Source organism: Lytechinus variegatus, chromosome 3 (genome assembly GCF_018143015.1).
Source record: "Lytechinus variegatus isolate NC3 chromosome 3, Lvar_3.0, whole genome shotgun sequence".
NCBI classification, from domain to species: Eukaryota; Metazoa; Echinodermata; class Echinoidea; order Temnopleuroida; family Toxopneustidae; genus Lytechinus; species Lytechinus variegatus.
In genome coordinates this window covers 65,121,547-65,146,769 of record NC_054742.1, presented here as the reverse complement: position 1 = coordinate 65,146,769, position 25,223 = coordinate 65,121,547, and the positions used below count along the sequence as shown (strand labels likewise).

At 36.3% G+C, this 25,223-nt stretch overlaps 2 protein-coding genes across 3 annotated transcripts; both read right to left on the bottom strand.

Annotated features, from left to right (window-relative positions):
- Positions 1-802: 802 nt before the first annotated feature.
- On the bottom strand, positions 803-13,081 carry LOC121411682 (serine/arginine-rich splicing factor 3-like). Of its 2 annotated transcripts, XR_005969524.1 has the most exons (6): positions 12,914-13,081; positions 8,250-8,517; positions 7,176-7,385; positions 5,955-6,569; positions 4,587-4,652; positions 803-2,027 (listed from the first exon to the last, which is right to left on the bottom strand). XR_005969524.1 is itself a non-coding variant. In XM_041604503.1 (5 exons), the coding sequence occupies exons 2-5, from the start codon at positions 8,489-8,491 to the stop codon at positions 2,021-2,023; spliced, it is 525 nt and encodes a 174-aa protein (XP_041460437.1). In that variant the 5' UTR covers positions 8,492-8,517; positions 12,914-13,077; the 3' UTR covers positions 803-2,020. The 2 variants fall into 2 exon arrangements, 1 of the variants encoding a protein (XP_041460437.1); XM_041604503.1 differs by lacking the exon at positions 5,955-6,569 and having other exon boundaries at positions 12,914-13,077.
- Positions 13,082-20,512: 7,431 nt separating this feature from the next.
- Positions 20,513-23,285, bottom strand: LOC121411681. Its single transcript, XM_041604502.1, has 4 exons — positions 23,145-23,285; positions 22,178-22,241; positions 21,459-21,755; positions 20,513-20,721 (listed from the first exon to the last, which is right to left on the bottom strand). Exons 2-4 carry the CDS (start codon positions 22,239-22,241, stop codon positions 20,567-20,569), a joined length of 516 nt encoding a protein of 171 aa, XP_041460436.1. The 5' UTR covers positions 23,145-23,285; the 3' UTR covers positions 20,513-20,566.
- Between the last annotated feature and the right edge of the window lie 1,938 nt (positions 23,286-25,223).

Here is a 25,223-nt window from a genome sequence, read left to right as displayed (position 1 = left end):
CCAGAAAAATTGTTTGAATTATACAATATTTCATTTTTTACAGATTTGGCAATAAGGACCAACTTGACTGAACCATATCAAAACAATGTTAATTCCACATGTTCAGGGAGGAATTAATCTTTGTTTCACATTGATTACAACGAGAGAATTAGAATTCATATTCACATAATGAAATACAAAAGAAAGTGTATGACGTCTTCAGTCTCCTCATTTGTATACCAACCAGGATGTACATGTAACTGTTTTGTGAAATTAAGCAAAACTTTAAAATGTCATAACTTTCTTATTTTACATCCGACTTTGATGAAATTTTCAGTGTTATGCTTGTTGGATTTTTCTCTATTTATTCAAATCAACTAATGGTTGGGGTGGACTTGTCCTTTAAGTTTCTTCTTAAACGTGCCCTGGTCTAAACAATGCCTTAAATAACTTATGGTATTTTCACCATCACTTGTGTGAAATTTACAATGACAGAGAATCCAACCCGGCTCCTCCCATTCAAAATACTTTGAAATATATTAAAAGCATTAAAATACTTTTGAATACATTAAAAATTTCAAATACTTTTAAAATACATTCAAATTCAACAAAATATATTCAAATACGTCCAAATATATTCAAATACATTTAAAAACATTCACATGCATTCAAAAGCTTTTTAAACACTTCCAAATACATTCAAAAGCATTTGAATGCATTCAAATACATTCAAAAGTCATTCAAAATTTACATTTACCTTGTGCACTACTCATCAAATTAGCTTTATGATTACTCTCAAGAATTCTAAAATTTCATAAAAGTATGAATGTGATAGTGATATTTTATTTATTGGTCTTCATATGACAAAATCTTACAATAAAATGGTACTTTGATACAATATCTGACAGTCATTACCATTAAAACACCCTGAACATTCTATCTAAAAAGAAGAGACGTTTAAAAACTTGTGAAGTCAAAACCAAATGTATGAAAATACAAGACTTGACTAACTGCAGTTGGTGTCCATAAAAAGTAGCATCTTGATGCTATCTATTAAAAAAGTTCTTAAGATTGCATGGACAAGATTTGAATTGAATTAATTCATTGTCCAATTAAATGGAAATTTGGCCCATGATAAAAAATTGGTCAAACTGAATAATGCTGAATGGAGCAGCTAATTCATCAATGTGAACTGATATGTGAATACACATATCAGAGTCCAACTTAGAATCTGCAGTGGACTATATATAATATATTAGTGGAAATTTATACAGTGTATTATTGTGTTTCGTAAACATTATCGATTTGAATCCATAAATATTAATTTACTCAAATCCTAAAAAATAAAACAATTGCAATTAAGAAAATTAAAACCTTTTTTTACATCAGTAATGAATGTCATTCTGCATCTATTTAACGTATTTATGTAACAATAGATTAAAGACTTCCCAAAACCAAAGATTAATTGTGAGGAAATTAGGATACTAAAATAGTACGAATCACACAGCACTTACAATATACATTCCCTTTAACGGTATTTAGTTAATAACTGATGCTACTGATGAGATATCAACATAGTTCACATGCTAAGAATTCAAAATATAATGCATAATTTGTGAATTTCCTTCAATATTTCACCATGTGTGAGGAACGCGATGACATGATATGAAATCAAAATCAATCTAGGATGGTCGCATAAAATAACTGACAGGAAAGGTATAAAAAATGACGCTGATACACAAATGACTAAAAAATACATAGAGAAGTATCTCAAATTACACAGAGTCATACACCCACAAAATAAAACGAGAATATTGTGCCATGACTGACAACAAGATCAGACAAACTTTGGCAATATGATATAATGTACAGATCAACCTCTTACTCCACGAGAAGGATTATGCTGGTAATTGGTGCGTTTGAAGAATGCTTCCCAAGAACCAGCCAATCAGAGCAGGGCTGGTTTGATTCTCCACTTGATAATTTCAATACATTACATTCAAAGCGCAGCATGTTGATCTTGGGACTATGCCTGCATCACTTAACGACTGTGAAAGAGAAAAGAAAAACAAACAGAAAATTTCAATGTCAATCACCGTTTATTGACAAAAGTTTTTAAAAGATAAATTTAATTATTTGCCAAAAAAATAAGTTTATAATCAATATATATTGTTTTTCAACTTACTTTTTTTATATACAATGTTTTTCATCTTCTTAACCCTTAAACTTAGTCCATCACTTAATAAAATAAGTTTTTTTTGCTTCATGAACAGAGTTTGGCAAGAAATGCTGTGTTTCATGTTGTAACATACTCAGAAGAACACGTCATGACACAAGCTCTGCCAGTTCAAGTGTGTTTAATGCGCAATGCGACTTCACTCACGCTACACAGTAAATTCACTTATGGTAATGGGGACACCTGTTGGTGCTATGTTATTCACATACCATGCATACCTTACACATGTAAAATAAGGGTTTATCAAGAAAACCTCTGTTGATCAAGGTTTGTCGGACCCAACAATGTGTTATTAGCCAGAATGTCCGTCATAAACTTTCAGTAATAAACGGATACTTTTAATAAACTCTTATCAGTCCATAAAAACATTTTCAAGTAAGAACAAAAGTTTTCTCAATCAACTTTGAATTGAGATAAAAAGTTTTCTTTAAAAAAAGTTTATCATGCAAAAAAAATGAATTATTAATTATTTTAAAAGCAAGCTTGTTTTTGAAAAAATGACAGGTAGTTTTTTACAAAAGGTAAAAAAACAGTGATTACTCCAGATTTTGAAAAGAGATCAGTCAAACTGTCCTAATACTTCTAGGGAATTTCAAATGAGGACATTCAGTCTACATACACCTGCATAAAAAAACAAATAAATCCCAGAGTACAATGTTTGACCATGTTTCCCATATGGAATGGAAAATGTTCATGTCCATTGGCACTTTAAGCATGATTTTATAAAGATAATGCAAGTAGTAGTAATGATTCAAAAATAATTTGGAATATAATCCAAGAAAATAACCATCCAAGCATCTGTTTGCATTAATAACAAATATGTGCAAAAGGATTATTGCTGAGAAATTAGCAACATAAGCATCTGCATGGGATTCTAGCAAAATGTTGGGTCTTTTTCCAAACAATAATAATAATATACTGTCCCTCATGCGCTTATCAGTGTTGGCGATCTACAGCGCAATCATTTTTAGCTTTATTTCACAAAGTTCACTTTACCAGATCTAGATCCAACATGATATTGTGATAATTACAGGGCAATCCTGGTTTCAAAGTGCATATAAAAAAAGGGACAGTTTTGAAAAGTCTAAAAAATTTGTTTAAAATGATTATATCTATATTTTGATGTTAATAGATGCTCTGAGATGTTATCTTTGAAATGCCATTAAAAAAAATAAATTTTGTTCATGCTTGAGTGAACATGGGACGTTTTTGTCTGGGGTCCAAAAAGAGGCTTGTGCCAAAATTGCAGAAATGAGAAATTAGATTATTAGACTTTAAGCTCATCAGCCCCTCCCCCCCCCCCCCCCCCCCCCCCCGACATACGAACTCCCAAAATATCCCCGCCTAGATAGGGTTAATTGGGAGAATTGGTAATTATTCAAATCTTTTTATTATGTGAAACAAATTATGTTATGGTACCTATAAAAGACATGAATCCTATTTTCAAGGGTTATGGAATCCTTCACCAAGTTTTTGTGCTTGACAGGACAAACAGGAAAGGATTCATGTCTTTCAACGGCAATGGTGTATTGAGTCAATTTTGAAGGAGCAAGATATGACAGATCGGGTAAAATGTATTAAAAATTTGTGAAGCAATCAAGCAAAAATTTCCACTTTTTAAATAAAATATACAATTTTTCAGATTTTGACATAATATTCAGAAAACGATATCATATTTCGCTTTCTATATTTTTTTTGTTTTCCTTTTCACTTTTTTTTTCTTGGTCATGATTTTTTTTATTCATTTTTTTGGGGAGCACCCCAAGCCCCCACCCATCAGTATGCCACTGTTCAAAGGAACCATAACCTAGCACACAATCAAAGGATTTGAAAAAAATACATGCTCTCCCATACTTTAGTTTAAAAAAAAATGTTCTTGCCTAGAGAAGGAATATTCAAAGCAAACAGAGAACATATTAAAAAGGAACAACAGAACTATTCAAGCAAATAAGTATATTTGGAAGTAAATTTTGACCGCATAATTCGAAAATGATGGCAAAGATAATGAAAAGGTCAAGAGGGAGTCTGCTGATTAGCAAGAAGTCCAACTATATTATCATTTCATGCCATTTTGGCACAGGCCTCCTTTTTAACCCCAGACAAAAAAAAAAACGTGTTCGCTCAAGCATGAACAAAACTAAATTATTTTAATGGCATTTGAAGGATAAGACTTCAGAGCACCTGTTGACACCAAAATGTAGAGATCATAATTTGAAAAAAAAATTATAAACTTTTCAAATCTGTCCATTTTTTTTATACGCACTGTATTGTGGAATTGGTGTTAACTGTACTTGCAGTGATATTTAATCATCCTTATCGCTTTGTGAAACAAACCCGAGTCAGGGCCTCTTTAAACATGCCTATTAATTACCTTCGACTTCTGCTTCGACTGAATCCACCTCGTCTTTGGAAAGGTGAGCGAGATCGCGATCGAGATCTGTCAGGAAAAAGAAATAAAATATTTTGAACCAATACTCTTACTTATTTAGTCCTGTAAAAACTTACCTGTTTTATGTCAGAGCCTGCTGCAGACAAAAGTAGGCTAGTATATGCAAATAATGAAGATACAAATAACAAAACAATCTTCTTCAGAAAATTAACAAATCATAATTTCTGCCCTTCATCAAGTAATCATTGGGTTCAGATGCAACTTGAGGAAATCTCACTCAATGGATGTTCAAATACAGAATGAATTTTGGAAGTAATGTCCTTTTCAATCTTCTTTTCATGTAGTTAATAATGTATAGGTACATTCTTGCCAGAATAAAGTTAGTGAAGCAGGAAATAAACCAGGTGCCCAATCTGATGGTCTGATATAAACCACACCTGAGAGTGTTTCACGGAGAGTTAAATGTCGCCCACATGCACGTTATTTATATTTATTCATGCATGATCACAATGTCACAATATTAATACAATGTAAGAGAATAATACAAAATGTATCTAACATGTAATCTGATTGATTAATGCCATGTGCATTATCTGACCAATGCGCTGATGCATCATACATGTATAACACATGCAGATGAAATTCAAGTGCAATTCTGAGTGACACTTAACCATATTCAGCCCGACAATTTTTTTCATGATAAGTCTGAAACAAAACAAGATTGCGCTGGGATGTTTCATGGATTTTAATTCATGTGCAACCAAATTCGCAACACGGGGTGCGCAGTCCGGATTTGCTTAACATTTTGTGCATGTGCATGTCAGACTAAGTTTTGCTTTAATGTACAAATCCAATGCAATTTGTGTATGTAGCCAAAACTCATACCTTTATCTTTATTGATTAAAAGCAATAGATTTCATGTTATTTATGACTGAAATAGTGTTGCTGATGATTTCCATCAATTAAACGACATAGGAAAACAATTTGACATTGCCATTTTTAATACACATGTAATAATCCTAAGAGTGTCCAGACCAAAATCTAGCAGTTTTGGGACTATATTGAGGATTTACAGCCAATTTATCATTTTTATGCATTAAACATCATAATTGAATAACGAACTGTGGAGGTTACATCATGAGTGCATGCTAATATTTGTCATGATCGCGCAATCTATCCCCCTCCCCCGGCTATGCAATTTTCAAAATAGCTGGGCTATACAGGGTTAAATCTTTGTGCAACACCCTGAAGGTGTTATGCTATGAAATGAAATCTGGTATTTAACAAAAACACATGTACATGTATACTCTAAACATTTTATAACATCTTTAAATAGAAACCTGCACTTACTACCTCTTTCGCCTGTAGATATACATGTAGAAGGGTGAAGAAATTGGACGGAAAGGGAACTTAAGGTTCCCATTTTGTCAGTTGCGAAGGCCTAGTGAAGGAATAGCGAAGGACTAGTGAAGGACTAACGCAGGAGAAGGCAGTACGACGTATACGTGATCTTTTTACCAAGTGCAGAACTGACGAAACTAGTATAACCCTGAAGCCATTATGAATTTGAGGGCCGTAGTCTCCTACTAAATGAAGTCACAAGTCGCAAATCGACGTGGCCTGAATCGAAGTAAGCTTTTGCAAGGTGGTGGTGTGGTGACTGGCCAATTTTGAAGCCCCTTTTTCGTCGAGATTTTGAATCTGGAATTTTGAAGCTTTTTCTGATTTTTCTTAATGAACCTGAAGTGCAGATTTGGCGTAAAGGTGCAATGTGAAGAAGAGGGTTCTAGAAGCGCAAGACTTCTTTATACCCTCTGCCGAACAGGTCCTTATCATGAAAAGATCACATTCCGTCGACTAGCTGCTCAAGGGTATAGAATGGAAGTGCTTTATGGTGGATTCCTGAAGGGCTTTACAACAAGGCTCAAGGCGTTACTTGGCTGTGAAGCCGTTAAAAGGAGAGTCCTGAAAAGGAGGAAGGATTGAATGGTCACAGCATTCTGACCAAGGTTTATATTTATTATCATAAATTTACAATACTAAAAATTTGAAACATACATGTTTAATAATCACAGAATATTTCAACAACAAACATTTTTCTTGCACCACCAAGTTATTTGCCTATAAAAGGATCTTGAAGACATTCAAACTCAATTAACAACTGCATCAAATCAACATGAAGTAGCAAAACTTTTAATCCTCCATTAATAATACAGAATTGCCAAAATTACAAAATCTATATCTAATGTTTAGAGTGAATAAGGATATCAAAAACAAGATTACTAAGTAAATAGCACATTCTGTTGAGAAACGTCTTTGTCTGAATCCAAATGAAATATTTTTCTCCAACCCTTTCCTTCATAAATTTTAATATACCCTTGGTACGTTATTTCATCTTCAAAACAGCTCCTTTCATTACTTACATTTAAAATGAACACAAAAGTAAAATCTCTCCAGTTTTTCATACAAGATTGGCTACTTCAAACAAACAGAGGAAAAGGTCTATGTTTGAAAATATGAATCTTGTTCTGTACAAATGTTGAGAAACTATACATGTTCATGTAAGCATACCTGGAGTAGTTCCTTCGGCGTCCTCCACCACCGCCCCCGAAGCCGCGCCTTCCACCTCCTCCTCCAAAATTTCCATAATCCCCACTGTTATATCGGTCTCCCCTTGAATGACCACGGTTGCCTCCTCGGAAACCTCTTCCACCACCACCACCACGTCTTCTTGATTCACCCCGAGCTAGTTCTACACGAGCCCTCTCTCCACAGATGGTTCTTAATTCCAACATGAAAACAAAAAGTAAATGTGTATTTAGTATGAAAAATTAATTGAAACTTCTGGTACAATTTAATGAAACCTGATAGTTGATACATGTACTTTGGAAATATGGTGGAATTGAGATTTAGGGATAGTCAGGCAGGCATGTACACATTCATACTTAGAAGATATGCCACATTAAATCAAAATAGAAAAAAAGTTTGAAAGCTTAGTTGTCACCATGCCTTATTGAAAATATTCTTCCCATTACAAAGAATATATTTGTAGACCCCAATACATGATATCAGGAAATTGTTAGGATGGTCAAGAAGCTGCAACTCTTATAAAATTATTGTGGATTCCAAAGCTTTGAACTGCAATGTGGCAAACAATTCAGCTGAGGAGATTTCAGAAGCCAAGCACCAGTTTTGAATTAATAAAAAAATGATTAAAGCTCATATTGTGTTAGAAATAAGACATCCAACAAGTTTCTCAAATCTCAAATCTAGCACTATGCCTATCTCACAATTTTGTGTACTATAGGATTAAAGGAAAATAAGGAGAATTTGATTCTTCCAAAAATAATCAAGCACAATTAATTCCTGTTGTTTCAATCCATAATTACAATCTTCTTTACTTGAGCATGTTTCCTCATGTTTTTCATTTTTGCAAAAGAACAACATAAAGGAAAAATATGGAATAGATAAGAAGACCGTAAAGCATATCATGCCTCTGGCAGTCATCTTGAATGAGTGAAGCATTAAATCCAAAGTGAAATACAAGAACTTTTGAAAATGATGTAACTTAGATTGTCTGTTGGGGGCTGATGAATGTTATTGAAGTCTGGGTGTTTTCAAGAAAAGAGTGATACATGTACATACCTTGAATCCATATCTTTTACTGCATCGGATGCATCTCTGGGATCATCATACTCAACGAACGCGAAACCTGGAGGATTCCTAGCAATCCAGACACTCTTCAAAGATCCAAAAGTACCAAATAGTCTCTCGATCTCAGACTTGTTGGCAGATTCTCCAAGATTTCCGATGTACACTTTGCAGCCCCTTTCAGCAGAGGACCTACCACCACCACCACCACCACCGCCGCCATCGTAACGAGACATTCTGGTTTAGCTGGTTGTTTTTTAAGCTGAGATGTACATGTAAGAAATAATAAGAATTGAAATGTACACAGAAGCCTTGATGTGTATCAAAAATGTATGAATGTTTGAAAAAAAAACATATTCACTTGCAGGTAATGCTTCATCATTTTACTCTCTTGAGAAAAACTTCCCAACTGAAAGGCTGGACTACTTCATGAACTAATTTGATAAACAGTCGAGCTGCTTGGAAATGTTGAAACTTCCCATTGCATCTACAACTTGAAGAGTAGATTAGGAGATCTAGAGGAGAACACATGTACTTGTAGTACAAGTACATGTGTTCTCCTCTAGATCTGCTTATCTACTCTTCACTGCCTGGAGTTCTCAACTAATCTACTCTTCTGCTTCAAGTCATTGATTCCCATTTGGTTTACAGTCCTTTTAAAGACTTCAACTTATATAAATGTACATGTATTACAAAAGATACTTCTCACTCTCATCTTCTCTCTCTTGCCTTTCAATATTCATTCAAATCAAATACAAAGACTTTGTTTGAATTGATTTATTTTCTGTAAGAGGTATCGCAATACATTATCGGTTAGTCCTAGCCTTGAGGACTCCGTGATGATGTGATCATATTTTTTAAATGATTTTGATATTGTCATTTGATCACGAAGCTTTGAACCCCCTCCCATATACATATAAGAGACACATGTAAATAAAGATGGATTTCCCTAGGAAATTCATCCTTGAAGATAGAAATCACATAAATTTTTGTGATTTTACATGTATTATCTACATGTATAGGTCCTACACCTTCATATGCCTAATGCATATGAAGGTTCGAAAAATGTGTTAATAAAAAGGTGAAAAATTAGGTTTCTTATCAAACCGATCTCTTGTAGATCCTTCAATCCATTCGTAAAGCAGATACAATATGCTTGACCCTTGAACTGCTTATGTATGACGTACCTTCGATTAAAGGTGTTTCAAAATGCCATTTTGAATTACAAATTTAAAGATAAAAACTATTATTCAACAAACAATGACATTTTTGAGACTTTATTAAATATATTATAATAATAATCATTTATAATCACATATTACATTTTATTATTTGTTAAATAATCATTTTTATCTATACATGATTATAACTATTATTATAATTACTTTTTAATCAAGTGTCAAAAGTTTCATAAATAATCATTTTTATCTTTACTTTAAAATTGAATTGTAGATCAAAACGGCAATTTGTAAAACCGTTAATCGAAGGTACGTCATACATGTACATACTGGTAAGTGGTTCAAGCCTATGCGTTGTGTACAAATGGATCGAGGGATCTACATGTACATGACATCGGTCTGACCAGTAAGAAACCTCTAATTTTTCACCTTTTTATTAACATATTTTTGGAACCTTCATACACGTTAGGCAAGTAAAATCACAAAAATTTATGTGATTTCTTTCTATCTTCAAATCAAAGATGGATTTCCTAGAGCTAGGTCACTCAATCACAAGTTTTGCAACCTCGAGCGAAGTTCGTGCAGGTTCCACTCCACTTGTTCATTGAATGAGTGCACTACAGTACAATCCACCTACCCGAAGTGTGTAGCCGCTGTAGCGGTAGTGAAGTGGAGTGGGGCTTGCACGAATTTCGCTCGAGGTAACATATTGCGAGGTTAGTATACGGTACTGGTGCTGCTAGGCTAGGGTCTAAGTTAGGGAAATCCATCTTTTTTTTACTAGGCCCATTTGTCTAAAAAGTGTTATGGATCAGGTTTTCAAGGCTTCGTGATCAGAATACAAATTGACAATATCAAAATCATTGGCCATTCCGTGCTTTAGGAAACTGGACACTTATTTGAACCGGGATCTACCTTACCATGATATTCTAAACAAATCCTCGCTTCAACAATTTTCAAAAGATCTGATGCGAAACCTTTTGTTCCCAATGCGAAACTCTCCACACAGAGCAGTCGCTTCTGGTTCCTTGCTCCTCACACAATATTCTATTGAACGACTTTTACAGCGAGGGACGGTTTTCAATCGACACCAAAATATAAATTAAAATCATTATTTAACAAGGTTTAACAAGCTTTTATCTAGTCGTGAAATAGGACACCAAAATTAAAGTAAAATCATTAGTTAACAAGGTTTAGCAAGCCTTAATTTACTCGTGAAATAGGACACCAGTCTGTAGAAACGCACGGAGAAACTCTCCATAGACTTGTACACAGTGGACACCTATTTCCCCACGTACATGTAACTTCTCATTGACATCCAACCACCAATTAACAAGGTTTAACAAGCCTTAATTTAGTCGTGAAATAGGACACCAAAATACAAATGAAAATCATTATTTTACAAGGGTAAACAAGCTTTAATATAGTCGTGAAATAGGACACCAAAACAAAATAAATCACTAGTTAACAAGGTTTAGCAAGCCTTAATTTACTCATGAAATAGGACACCAGTCTGTAGAAACGCACGAAGAAACTCTCGATAGACTTGTACACAGTGGACACCTATTTCCCCACGTAACTTCTCATTGACATCCAACCACCTATTAACAAGGTTTAACAAGCCTTGATTTAGTCGTGAAATAGGACACCAAAATACAAATGAAAATCATTATTTAACAAGGGTAAACAAGCTTTAATATAGTCGTGAAATAGGACACCAAAACAAAATAAATCACTAGTTTTAAACAAGGTTTAGCAAGCCTTAATTTACTCGTGAAATAGGACACCAGTCTGTAGAAACGCACGGAGAAACTCTCCATAGACTTGTACACAGTGGACACCTATTTCCCCACATAACTTCTCATTGACATCCAACCACCAATTAACAAGGTTTAACAAGCCTTAATTTAGTCGTGAAATAGGACACCAAAATACAAATGAAAATCATTATTTAACAAGGGTAAACAAGCTTTAATATAGTCGTGAAATAGGACACCAAAACAAAATAAATCACTAGTTTTAAACAAGGTTTAGCAAGCCTTAATTTACTCGTGAAATAGGACACCAGTCTGTAGAAACGCACAGAGAAACTCTCCATAGACTTGTACACAGTGGACACCTATTTCCCCACGTAACTTCTCATTGACATCCAACCACCAATTAACAAGGTTTAACAAGCCTTAATTTAGTCGTGAAATAGGACACCAAAATACAAATGAAAATCTTTATTTAACAAGGGTAAACAAGCTTTAATATAGTCGTGAAATAGGACACCAAAACAAAATAAATCACTAGTTAACAAGGTTTAGCAAGCCTTAATTTACTCGTGAAATAGGACACCAGTCTGTAGAAACGCACGGAGAAACTCTCCATAGACTTGTACACAGTGGACACCTATTTCCCCACGTAACTTCTCATTGACATCCAACCACCAATTAACAAGGTTTAACAAGCCTTAATTTAGTCATGAAATAGGACACCAAAATACAAATGAAAATCATTATTTAACAAGGGTAACAAGCTTTAATATAGTCGTGAAATAGGACACCAAAACAAAATAAATCTCTAGTTAACAAGGCTTAGCAAGCCTTACATGTAATTTACTCGTGAAATAGGACACCAGTCTGTAGAAACGCACGGAGAAACTCTCCATAGACTTGTACACAGTGGACACCTATTTCCCCACGTAACTTCTCATTGACATCCAACCACCAATTAACAAGGTTTAACAAGCCTTAATTTAGTCGTGAAATAGGACTCCAAAATACAAATGAAAATCATAATTTAACAAGGGTAAACAAGCTTTAATATAGTCGTGAAATAGGACACCAAAAACAAAATAAATCACTAATTAACCTGAGTTAACAAGGTTTACCGTTTAGCAAGCCTTACATACATGCGCACGAGCGACTAAATAAAGCTATATGATGACATCATATCATCGATCAGACGAGAGATTGAGAGCTAGAGTACGAGTAGGAGACATATCGCGGCGAACCGAAACTGAGCCTATTATAAAGGAGGACATGTTTTTCATTTGGTAAGTGTCCGGGGGAATTAGGTAACTGGACACCTATTTCACGATAATGCCGACGGCATTTAAAAAATATGATCATGGAGTCCTCAAGGCTTGGTTAGTCCACTCATCCTACGAACGAGGTATTAATTCTCATTTATTATCAGACGCCTTTTTTTACCCGAGTGAGGCCTCACTCCCTCACCTCAGCCGTTTCAGTTCAGTGGGTCACACACGCAGCCACTGGCCACTGGCGAGGCAAAGCCAATGGGACGGCGGTACCGTATTCGCGCTCACTCACGAAGCCGAATCGATATTTTTATTTTACATTCAACTCCATTCAATAACCACCAAAATCATCACAAATTCAAACAAAAATATCTTCATTATGTAAAGAATCCAAAAAACAATTCCATAGCAAATGATCTTATCATATGCCTGATGAAAATATGTAATTTACTCACATGAATAGGTCGTGGATTCGCGAGGTCTTCTCACTCACGGCTGAATTAGCTAAAGATCGTTGATGTGAAAGATAGCAATGGCGTCGATGTCCTGTACAATGTCACGTTACTTATTACGCTGGATCGCTGGCACGGTACACGCGCGCGCACAACATGCAGGAGACTGATCGAGAGAGTGGTCTTTTGACTTGAACCTGTCACCCACTGATTGCAACCGGATCAGTGGCGTAGCTACGGGGGGGGGGGGGGGCACGTGCCCCCCTGAGATTTGGTGTGCCTCCCCCCCCCAGGTGCCCCCCAGAAAAAATTGGCAGAGAAAAAAAAGAAAAGAAAAAAGGGAAAAGAAGAAAGACAGAAGAAAAAAGAAGAGGAAAATAAGAGGAGGAAGACGAATGAATGAAATAATGTGAGGGGAAGACTTGCAATGAAAAAAAATCTTTTCATGTTATTATATAAAATTTTTGCTGGCGCTTCGCGCCATAATTGCCTGTTCGATGGGATTCATATCTTGCTCAATAGGCTGATGTGGAGCAAGTTTTGAAGTCAATATGCAAAACATATTTTAGCTCGGACATCGAGCTTTCATTATTTTTTGTTCATTTACAAATTTGAGTGCTCTGTAAAATGTCCGTTTTATGGTCTACATATCAGCATTTTAAGCTCACGCTGCGTGGTCACATTGTTTGATTTGCCAAGTTCATATTGTCTACGTGTATTCCATAATGTTCCATTAAACAAATGTATTCAGAATGCCCAGATTTTAGGTCTAAATATAAAATATGCGCGATAGCCTGCATGTTCTTTATTTAAAATGTACTTAAATTATCAAATTTTACATCAGAATATCAATAATTGTCTGCTCACGCTTCACGATCGCATTATTAATGATACCCAATTGACTATATCCTATTTATGACTTACAAAATATGAATAGAGTGTCCCTCTTTTAGGTCTAAAATCTCAATTTTCTGCCTCTCGCGCTTCGCGCTCACATCAATAGTCTAGTTACATACCTATCCCATTAATTAATACAAAAAGTGCTTAGAATGACCATTTTTTAGCTCGGAATGTCAAAAAATTTGCTCGCGCTTCGCGCTCGCATTATTGAAATATATACCGCCTTCGCGGGTGACTGTAAGCAGTCCCTAACAGGTCCCTTTTTGATAATGCTAGAACAGTTGATAAAAATTTCTGTTCGCGCTTGGGGGTACATACGAATCTTGTTCAGGATCACACATAACACTGCCCAGAAAATTAAATTTTCAGGAAAAAATACATCAAAGTAAAAAAAACGCTCGCGCTTCGCGCTCGCACTTTTTATAAGGCTTATGAGATTATTTTATGTTTATGTTGTTTTATAAGAATAAAACTAAGAAGTGACTGATATAGGTGAAGATAATTTCGGGCCCCGTCCCCTATTGGCGAAAGTCGGATCCGCCCTTGTGGACACCTACACACACACACCGGAAAAATGGCCGGTGCCCCCCCCCCTAAAAAAGCAAGGACCCCTCAGTGCCCCCCGGGGAAAAAATCCTAGCTACGTCACTGAACCGGATGCAACAAATACAATTAGTGAAAGGGAAACAACATCAAAATTGACTAGTTTGCCTATTTAAAACATCAACCACACAGCTTTTATATGGTACATAGAGAGTCAATTATCAACCAATTCTCCTTTCTCAGGGAGAAAAATCCTTTCAATTTTTAGCAAAAAATGAAGCTTGTAAGGATTTCATTTTTGGAGAATAATAGAACAGGTTGCTGTTATAAGCAAAACTGAAGTCACGAAGGGGCGCGATCGAAGCACGATCCTGAACCAAATTTCATTTGTTTTATTAATAGGCCTATGCGTGAGCTGAATTAACGGATATTCAGGAGAATTGTAAGCGATGCGGTTAATTGCATGTATTATTTTTAACGCAATCGCCAAGCCAGACTCACAAGAGGAGGCTTAAACCCCCTCCGATCAAATCAAGAAACATGCTATTCTAATGCCTCAAAAAAGCACTGGGAAGTCGCACAACGACCCAGGCAGGGGAGGGGGGAGGCTCAATGAATGTACGCCGCTTGCTACACATTCGGACCAAATTATTTCCAAACATTTGCATTGACCAGTCTTTAAAAACTACCCTTTTTTGAAAAAAATCGGTGTTTTTTTTACCGGCTTAACGATCGACGAGAGCACGCTCTGCCCACGTCCCGCAAAACTGAAAAACTGACCCCTTAACGCGTTTTTCTTGTCACGCATGTGTACAGCAATATAATTGACTAGCCTCCCTGGCACGACTACATCGATCACTAAATTGAAAACTGGTTTCCGGAATATGAAACATATCAAATAGTTGACCTGTCGAAAAAAAAAACACTTTTCAGCACTGGTAGCCTACACTGTAAAAAAAATTGGTAAAATTTTAACTAGCACGATGGTATGACTTGTGTCCAACCACTGGGGCAGTGTTTATATACGGAAAGCATTGTCCAGTATAAGGTTAAAAAGATAATCAGCAATTACATGATTTAGAATGGGCTAAATTTTCATCACACTGCATAAATAATAAATGCCCAAATGAAATGACCAATGTTGGTTCGACACATAATTACCCCCATGGAATATTTTAACCCAATATTTTTAGAGTGATATCTTATCAAAGCCAACACGATCCGCCGCTAGCATGCACGTCGATCCGAGTGAATTGCTCAAATCGGGCCAGTTTATAGGCATAATGCATCTCAAGATGTAAATATAATTATATACAAAACGGGACATTATGAGCCTGTCAACTTTTTTTATTTTGAAAATGATTAATTCTCTCCCCCCGCCCCTATATTCTTTACCAGCTTATCTTACTTGTTTTTTTTTCTAATTTCGCTGTGCATGTTTTTTTTCCGTCTTGCCATCTCTTTGTCATTTTGCGCCATTAAAGGGGGCAACATCGACCCACATCCAATCCATATAAAATGCAATTTACGACGGGAAGGGAATGCATGACTCCACCGCCCCACCCCACCCGTGCACATTCCACAGATTGCTAAAGACACATGCCGGGAAAGCGCACACACGTTGCGGCGCCGCGCGGTTACCGTGATACACATGTAGACCTTTCAGAGTAGGCATTCTCTTGTATCAATGCTCTCTGCTGAGCATTGGTTTTTGGCTGGGGGAGATCACTGATCTCTCCACTAAATGGATATGCGGGGAGGGTCCTTTGTTTGAAGCCCGCGAGTTTTATTGTCCGCCATACCAGTTCCCCCAATAGGACCGCGATCGCTCCATTAGCACGTGCTATATAATAGTTGTGAGCGATACGCTAGCTGTCTGCACACTGAAGCTCTCATTGCTTTTCATACAAAACTTCATTTATTAAAGGTGCCAGAATTCGCAATTTTCCCAGTACATTTCAGAAACATAATTTTGAAGGGGTTGGTGTTTTTCTCGATCACCTAAAAAGGAAGAATGGATGAAATCTTTGACTTGCATGTCTAGGGGTATTTTTGAGGTTTGCCAAATAACATCTTAGAGATAGGGCGAGGACTTTCTAGGTTATGCAGGCTTATAACACTGGGCTTGAAACCCCCTTTTATTTAAGTCCACCCCCCCCCCCACCCAAAAAAATCAAACAAGCATAACACCGAAAAATTCATCGCTGAAGTAAAACTTTAAAATATCAGAACTTTCGTATTTTACTTCTTATTTTGATTAAATTTTCAGTATTGTTGTGTCGTTATTCTCTTTATTCAAATAATCTTTTTCCATGAGGTGGACTCGCGCCCTTTACGAGCGTCTCTCTTTCTCTCTCCCTCCGTCACATCGATCGACCCTCTTTTTTATCCTCTATATACCCAGTATAAGCAGCAGAAGCGGTGGGGGGGTCCTGTCCCCCTTAATTTTAGGCGGGGGGGATAGACCCCCAAAATTTTTAATGATAACTTTTTTTGTTCTTTTTGCTTGTCACTTGTCAATTTCACCCCCCTCCTAAATTCAGCTGGACCCCCCCTAAAATTGTTGTGGTCCGCCCTAGAATTCTGGGGGTTTTTTTTGCTTGTCAGATTATTTCTTTTGTTTTGCATCCCTCCCTAAATTTTGGGTTGATAACCTTTTTTTTTTGCTTGTCAGATTATTTTTCTTGCGTCACCCCCCTAAATTTTTGGTTGATAACCCCCCCCCTTTTTTTGCTCCATCAGTGGGGTAGATGAGCTCGAAATCGTTGGGGGAGGGGTACTGCTATTGGGGGTGAATACCCGGGGTAAATGCTACTACAAGGCTTTTTAAACTGCACCCTAAAACTTGCAACCCTATTTCTGACTGCAAATATTTCCGAAAAGCAAGCGGCTTCATTTCAGTGGCACCGTCGGGACAGGGGGGGGGTAGGCCTACTTGGGTGTGAGGCTCGGCCGGGCTGGAAACCCTTACCCATTTCTAAGGGTCATTTGACCGTGAACATGCAAGTATGTCTAAGGATCAGTTTCTGAAAATACAGACCCATGCCTGAGGATTTTCTTTAAATATGTATAGACCCATCCGGGGGTCCCGGGCTGTATACTCTCGACCGGGACTAACATATAGACATTTCCGGTGCTTTTCCGGGGACTATAAGTCTTTGTTTTTTTTTTCAAAAACTGACCCATGTCTAAAGATTAGTATTCAATTGAAAAATAGGACCCATGGCTGAGGATTTTTTTGCAATAGCAAGACCCTGGCACATCTCCGTATGCGATACACACGAGACCCCCCCCCCCCGGGTTGGGCGGGAAGTTATAAACAGCACGAAATCAACTTCTTCTTTGGCAACGTAACAAAGTGTCATCTGTCATAGCTCATGTACAGGAGTCTAATCGTAAAATATACAGTTTGCAAACAGAGACCGCGGAATGGGGGGGGGGGCTACAGCACATCTTTTTTTTTTCAATGGTATAGCCCCTCGATCCCATTTTCAAATTTAAAGGGGAAGTTCACTCTGATAAAAAGTTGATTGTAAAGATAGCAACAGATATATATATAATATATATATATATATATATATATATACATATACATTTTTATTGCCGAAGGTCTGAAAAAATCCATCAAAAAATAAAAAGCGTTATTAGAATTCTAATTATTTGATTTCTGACGTCATATGCGAGCAGATTTCCGAAATTATCGTATGGTAAAAAGAAAATCAACTAGTTGTCATTATTCAGAAAATTGAAAAGGGTGTTTACGGTACATTCAGTATATCAATAAACATATCATTTCACACCCGTTCCTGAAAAAAAATCATCTCGTACCATTAAAAATTAAAATTATGCATTTTATATTACATAACATAATGAGGTATAGCTGCTCGTTTTTATACGACTTCACAAACCCAAAATTCAAATTTCTAATAACTTTCTTAATCTTTAATAGATTTTCCTCAAATCTTTACCAATATCATATTTTCTGCTATTTTTACAACAAACTTTCTTCAGGGTAAACTTTCCTTTTAATATGTAAGCTACATAAAATCAAATTGCAGCTTGATGTTGCAATCATTAAGCATTAAGATCGAAGAAAAAATGTTTAAAAGGTTTACCATCATTTTCGCCTGCCTCACGCGATCAATAAACAAAATCTAAAATAAAATGTTTAATGCAAAATGTATGAAGTTTGTCCTATTAAATTCAATAAAAGGCTACTATTTTTAAAAGATCAAAAGTTGTTAACGTTTTATGAATGGCAAAAAGAAGCTGCTGAAAACTGCTTATCTAAAAAAAAAAGCCAATGGAGTAATTAGAGTCAAAAGGGGCCTAAGCTTTCGATCCTAGCAGAATCTTCGTCGGAATCTTCGTTTTCGTTTTATGAATGGGTTAATAAAAATTTCCAAATAATGACAGAAAGAACACAATTGGTGTACTTTCATGAAACTGTCGAGTTTACACAAATAACCTTCTTCGTCCTCCTCTTCTTCTTCTTCATCCTCCTTATTTTCCCGTCTTCTTTTCCTTCTTTCTCGTCTTCTTCCCGTTCTTCTTCTTTCTCTTTTTTCTTCGTCTACTTCTTTTTCTTCTAATCCTTCTTCTCCTCCTTCTTCTTCTTTCTTTTCTTCTTCTCTCTTCTTCTACTTCTTCTTTTTCTGCTTCTTCTTTCTTTTCTTCTTCTACCTCTTCTTCCTCTTTTCCTTCTTCTTCTTTTTTCTCTTCTTTGGCTTCTTCTTTTTCTTCTTCCTCTTCATCTCCTCCTCCCCATCCCAATTGTACACATACACAGCAACACACTCACTCCCTGTGACTCACATTATAAATGAGACCAATTGGGGCACGAGAGCAAGGACGAGGTAAAAAAATCTAAATCGAGAGCGAGCGAAAATATTGACCTTAAAAAAAATCATTTTAAAAAGATTTCGACACAATGATTATATTCAGAATAAATCCACTCGTCCCCATTTCTTTTCTATCTTTCCCTCCTTTTTTGTCTTCTTTGGTTTTTTTCCTTGGTCGTGAAACTTTTCGGGGTCCATAGTATCCTAAGCCCTCCCTCTCCCATCTATACACAAATAGACTGTAACTAATGTTCACATAACCCGTTGAATATTCTACATTAAAAAATGATTTTATTAATATTTCACACAAATTTTATACAAATATGAATATCTCTTTTGCTTCACAATAAAATCTTCATACATTTATACAGGTAACACAAACTGAATGACAATGAATCATTCAGTCTTGAACACGTGCGTACAATGACCAATGAGCGTAACTTATTAAAATAATTAACATATAGCTCTGCATGAAACATTTATATATTTATACACATTATAAACATGTGCAATCACTGGCGGACCGTGACCCGGAGGAGACAATAAATTGGAGGAGCACTGTATTGTTTTTTAACAATGCTGTGCCCCTCCGATACTTTGTCTCCTCCAGGCTGGTCTCCTCCGGTCCGCCACTGAGTGCAATTATTTTGTTTCAACAGAAAACAATTTTCAATATAAAATGAAAACAACCTTTCTGAAAGTTGAAATAAGATATTCTATCAATTACACGAAAAAAATTCGCGACGATGCCAATGATGCACCATGGCCCACTTGGGTTGTGTCAGTTGGTGGTGTTTGGATCCAACCTCTATCTAGGCATTAATTTCGGAGGGGGGGCACATTTAGAATCGCACCTTCTCATGCGGTTCAAAACAATTTTTCAAAACTAATTTCATTCATTTGTACCAAGTTTTTATTTATCAAATGTGATCATGAATATTCAAACTAATTATATATATATTTTTTTTTACTTTGGTAGGATATCAAGGAGAAGGGTGCACGAACCGAATTCACATAATGTTAGCATAATCATGGACCTACTATAGGTCCATGGCATAATCAACGGAAAACAGGCAGTGGCGTAATGAGCCCCCCCCCCCATTTTTTTTTTGGGGGGGCACACATGGCAAAATGGGGAAACATTTCTAGAAAACAAATTTTGTTGACCTATTTTATGATAGGTTTTAACATATAGAATATGCAAAAATACTTTACCCCTTTTTCTTTCCTTTTCTCCTCTTTTCCTGTAATTTGGTGATTTTTTTATTTATCTATTTTTTATTATTATCATTGTTTGCGTGGGTTTCTTTTTTGGCGGGGGGGGGGGGTCCATGTCCCCCAAGGCCCCCCAACCCCATCTTTATGCCAGTACTTAAGGGTTAGGAACTGGAGTATTTGGTGTGGAGGCAGCAGCTGGGGTAGTGGTCACTGGGGCAGTAGTGGTTGTTGTTGTTGTTGGGGTATCTTCATCTTCCTGCGAACTTGATTCCTCACTGCTCGAGGAGTCATCACGTCTTTGGCGATTGCCTACAGAAGAACAATATTGATAATGTTGATAATGACTTTGATGATATCTAATGGCGATATGATGGCGATGATGATGATGATGGTGATGATGATAATGATTATGATAATATCATGGGCCGCGGAATTAAGCGGGGGGCTGGGGGCTTCAGTCGCACCCCCACTTTTTCCAAAACCGTGTACAAAAACGTAAAAACGGCCATAGGATTGTGATTTTTTGTATGGTCAACCCCCACTTTTGGCTCAGCCTCCCCCCCCCCCCCCCCCACTCCTACTTTGATTTTTGTTCGTACAAGACTATAATTAGTGTTACACATTTTGACATAACATATATAAAAAAAACTTCTTTTTCTTCTACCCCTTCTTTTTTTTTTTGGGGGGGGGGCGGGGACATGGCTCCCAAGCGCCCATCTGTACGCAAGTGTAATGCTGATAATGACAGCAATATTATAGAATAGTATATTTTGACATGATATTGAGAAAAATACCATATTTAACCCTTTTCTTTTCTTTTTCTTGGTCTTGAGAAAACACTGTAATTAAAATCCTCATTATTGATGAACGACTTCAAACGGAGTACATTTTTGCAAAATTTCCTATATATTGATCTTAATTTAGCTGTGAGAGCATTAATCACAAGTTATTCTCTTTCAACGTGTCATATTAATTTGTTCTCATTATCATCATTATTGTAATTTTCCTGATTTTTTATTCTACAATCTTTGTCATGATAGGCTTACCTCGAGAGCGGGGGCATTTCTCCAATGTCGAAGTTTCCGTAGTGATCGTGTCGCAAGCGATGTCGAGAATAACACAGGCAGACGAGGCTTCCAAACCACCTTCCAGGCAAATGAAATCGACGATATCAGAGAGCGAACGTCGGCCCCAGTTCCGGGGGCTGAGGCCATTGACGAACTCGTCTGAGCAGGTAGATCGGTCGTCTACCGACGAGGCGTTGTAATTTTCACAAATTCCCGATCTCTGTAAGAAAGCTTCGATTCGTTTCCTACTACCGTGATGTCTGCCATGGGGATGTGCTTGAGAAATAAAAGTTGTGGAAAACAAAGTGATCGGTTAAAAGTCAAGCTTTATCTTAAAATGATACTTTCGATACAATCATATATTTTTTTAATGCTAGTTAGATTCTATTAAAAGGTCACTTATGTTTTTTGTAAATGAATTTACCATAATTACTACAGTATACTACAGTTGTATAGACGGTTCAATAAAAAAACTGAATAAAATAACGCCCAATTTGTTATGAAAAGGAAACATTAATGCTTGTTGGTTAAAATAACCAACTTTTTCATAGGTAATTCATTTTTTGGGCGATATTATTCCCAACGAATATGCTTTTTATTGGTTGAAGAAGAAAAAGTAGAGGATTTTATCAAAATGACATACAGAATTCTATTCTCTCCGAGGGACTATTGAAAGAGCGAACAAGCAATCTACTTACCTTCTAATTCAAGTGCCATAAGGCAAAGCAGGATGAAAGCTGTCATCACTGTGTGTTGCTTCATCTATATTGAAAGGAGAAAAGAACAATAAATTGATTTCGAAGGTTGCTTCGAGATTGACTCTTCTGATTCTCTTTTTCTATCACTTATAAGCTCGTGTAAGCTGCATAAAATAATGAATAATAATGTAGGACTTTTAAAGCGCATGTATCACCCATGCTATAGATGCTCAAGGTGCTCCTACATTACCCCGGCTAAGCTACCGGTAGTCTACCGATTCTGGTGCGCACAGCTTTTTGAGGAAATTCTTCCAGCCGGTACCCATTTACCTCACCTGGGTCGAGTGCAGCACAGCGTGAATAAATTTCTTGCTGAAGGAAAACACGCCATGGTTAGGATTCGAACCCACGTCCCTCTGTTTGAAAGGCGAGAGTCAGAACCACTAGACCACGACGAGCCCATACGCATCATCGATAATAACAAATATATTACTTTAACGAATAAACAGATGAATAAAAAAAATAGATACAAAATGAGAAAAGTGAAATTAAATAAACAAATTAATTAATCATTGTGTTTTTCAACATGATATAAATATACGCATATTTCTATGAATATTCTTGGAGATTTGATCTTCCTCCATGCCAGTCTCCGAAAAGCATAACAAATATATCTCTTGTGTAGTTTCACTAGGCCTATATATTGCATTTTATCTGACTATAATGCGTGGATGATAGAAAATTATTCAAATTTACACCCCTCACAACTTTTATCGACATCACTATCAAGGTTGTATCTTAGGTCGAAATTGAAGAAATAATAATTGAAGTAATACATATAGATAAATAAATATATATAAACTAAAAAAGTAGGATGCCCCGAAGGTCTGCTGACAATACTCGAGCATGTCACAGATTGAGACCAACTCCTGAAAAAAAACATATGAAGATGCCTTTTTATACTCACATTGAATGTCTGTATACAGGTTGGTGACGATGGCAGGATCGTGAGTATTCGCGATTTTAGCTCTGGAAATACTTGGACAATGAGGATGATAGTGATGATAGGATAGTTCGTACTGTATCGCAACTCCAGGAACTTTGAAATTACTTTGACAATTCACAGGTTTATATATACATGCGTATCTAATTAAATACAAGTGTCGATACCCTATTTTGTTTATAATTGTAATGTCATCCGATAATGTATCATTTCCTTTAGCGTGTTCATCAAATTGATTAGGGTCTACAGGAAAGAGGCCGTGCCAGGTGTTAGTCACGGTATTCCACAAAAACAAAACAATAGGCCGACTAATCAACAATACCAAAACAAGATAACATTGAGTTACTAGGGACGTCACGTCATTTCTCAGATTATAGCCTTCATATTTTTCATTATGATATTTATGATCATCAAAAATATACACGTCCATTGATAAGCATTTCATGAGTTTTTCATTAATTCTATGAATCTAAATGTACAATATGTGAACTCTTTTTATTCACCAAATTTATTCATTTATCTAGTATATCTTCTTTATCTACTATCTACCTATCTATTTTTCTATCTAACTATTTATCCATTCATCCATCCCCCACTTATCTATTTATTTATCTATCAATCCATTTTCTATATATATTCTATTCATTCATACATCCATCCACCTATCTATCTATCTATCTACCTATCTATCTATCTATCTATCTATATATCTATCTATATACATATCTATCTATCTATCTACCTATCTACCTACCTATCTACCTATCTATCTATCATATCTACCTATCCATCTATCTATCTATATATCTATCTATCTATCTATCTAGATCTATCATATATCTTTATATAATCTAGACATTTGAAAGTTTCATGAATACTTAATAATTCACCCCAACTACAGCCCATGATTGGAAAGGGGACTTGGATGTGAGCATCTTTCAAATCACCTAACATGCCTAATGTGAATCCTTAAAGAAGCCTTTGGGGGCCCGTTTCATTAAAATTGTGATAACAAATTTGAAATAACTTGTCAACGCTACTGAAATCATTCGATTGGATTGGCTGATACTATACACAGCAAAAACTGTGGTGTTAACCGGTGTACATAGAGGACCACACCAGTTATTTTACACCGGTGTTAAATTGGTGGTGTTAGTTTTACACCGAAAGGTGTTATAACAACACCTATGGTTGTTACATTTACACTCTTTGGTGTTATGTTCAATCTCTAGGGTGTTATTTTAACACCTCAGAGTGGGGTTCTCTATTAACACCAATTGGTGTCAGTTTTAACACCACAGTTAACTTAAGTCTTTATGAAACGGGCCGCTTGTAATTTTGATATTATTGCCCGTTTGTCGCTCGCCTGTTCTTCCTTGAAGAGAGCAAGTGACCATGATATCACATACAAATATTGACGCCACATTTCCGTGAATATAACGACGTACCTGTGACGAATCCATTCGTTGTTAAGGATTTGGTTTTAAAGTACCGTGTACGACCTTGGCACGAGACCGGCTTCGATGTTGGAATAGCAAGAATCATTCGTCATATGGGGCCCTCTCAAAGTTTCCTGCACCCGGTGCCGAGCTATACGACCATGTTTGTTTTGTTTTGTTTTGTTTTGTATTGCTTTGTTTTGTTTGATCAATCTGTTTGTTAAGAAATCCTGACATTGCCGTTAATGTATGAAAATACGATGAAATACGATACCGTGGTCCTTATATAATGATAACAATAATAATCATAATGACGATAACAATAAATGATGATATTCAATAAAAATGATGTCAGTGGTAATGATAACAATAGTGATAATAATTATAATGATAATATGGAGGAATCATGGTGTAGTGATAAACCCTTACTTGACTCTTACAAGGGTCGGGGGCGAATCGCTAATGTCCTTTGGCAAGGCACTCATCCACGTTTGGCATCTCTGCCACGGTGTGAAATGGGTACCCGGTAGGATGTGAACGTCAATGTAATTATTTCATTTCATTTATTAGTTTCTGCATCACTTTTTCATAAACACATTAAAAA

Coding starts and splice junctions, on each gene's coding strand:
- LOC121411682 (XM_041604503.1), bottom strand. CDS start 8,491: ATGTCTCGTTACGATGGCGGCGGTGGTGGTGGTGGTGGTGGTAGGTCC. Junction 7,386..8,249: donor GTAAAAGATATGGATTCAAG/GTATGTACATGT, acceptor GTTGGAATTAAG/AACCATCTGTGGAGAGAGGG. Junction 4,653..7,175: donor CGCCGAAGGAACTACTCCAG/GTATGCTTACAT, acceptor TTTTCCTGACAG/ATCTCGATCGCGATCTCGCT.
- LOC121411681 (XM_041604502.1), bottom strand. CDS start 22,241: ATGAAGCAACACACAGTGATGACAGCTTTCATCCTGCTTTGCCTTATG. Junction 21,756..22,177: donor TATGGCACTTGAATTAGAAG/GTAAGTAGATTG, acceptor TTATTTCTCAAG/CACATCCCCATGGCAGACAT. Junction 20,722..21,458: donor GAAATGCCCCCGCTCTCGAG/GTAAGCCTATCA, acceptor GTTCTTCTGTAG/GCAATCGCCAAAGACGTGAT.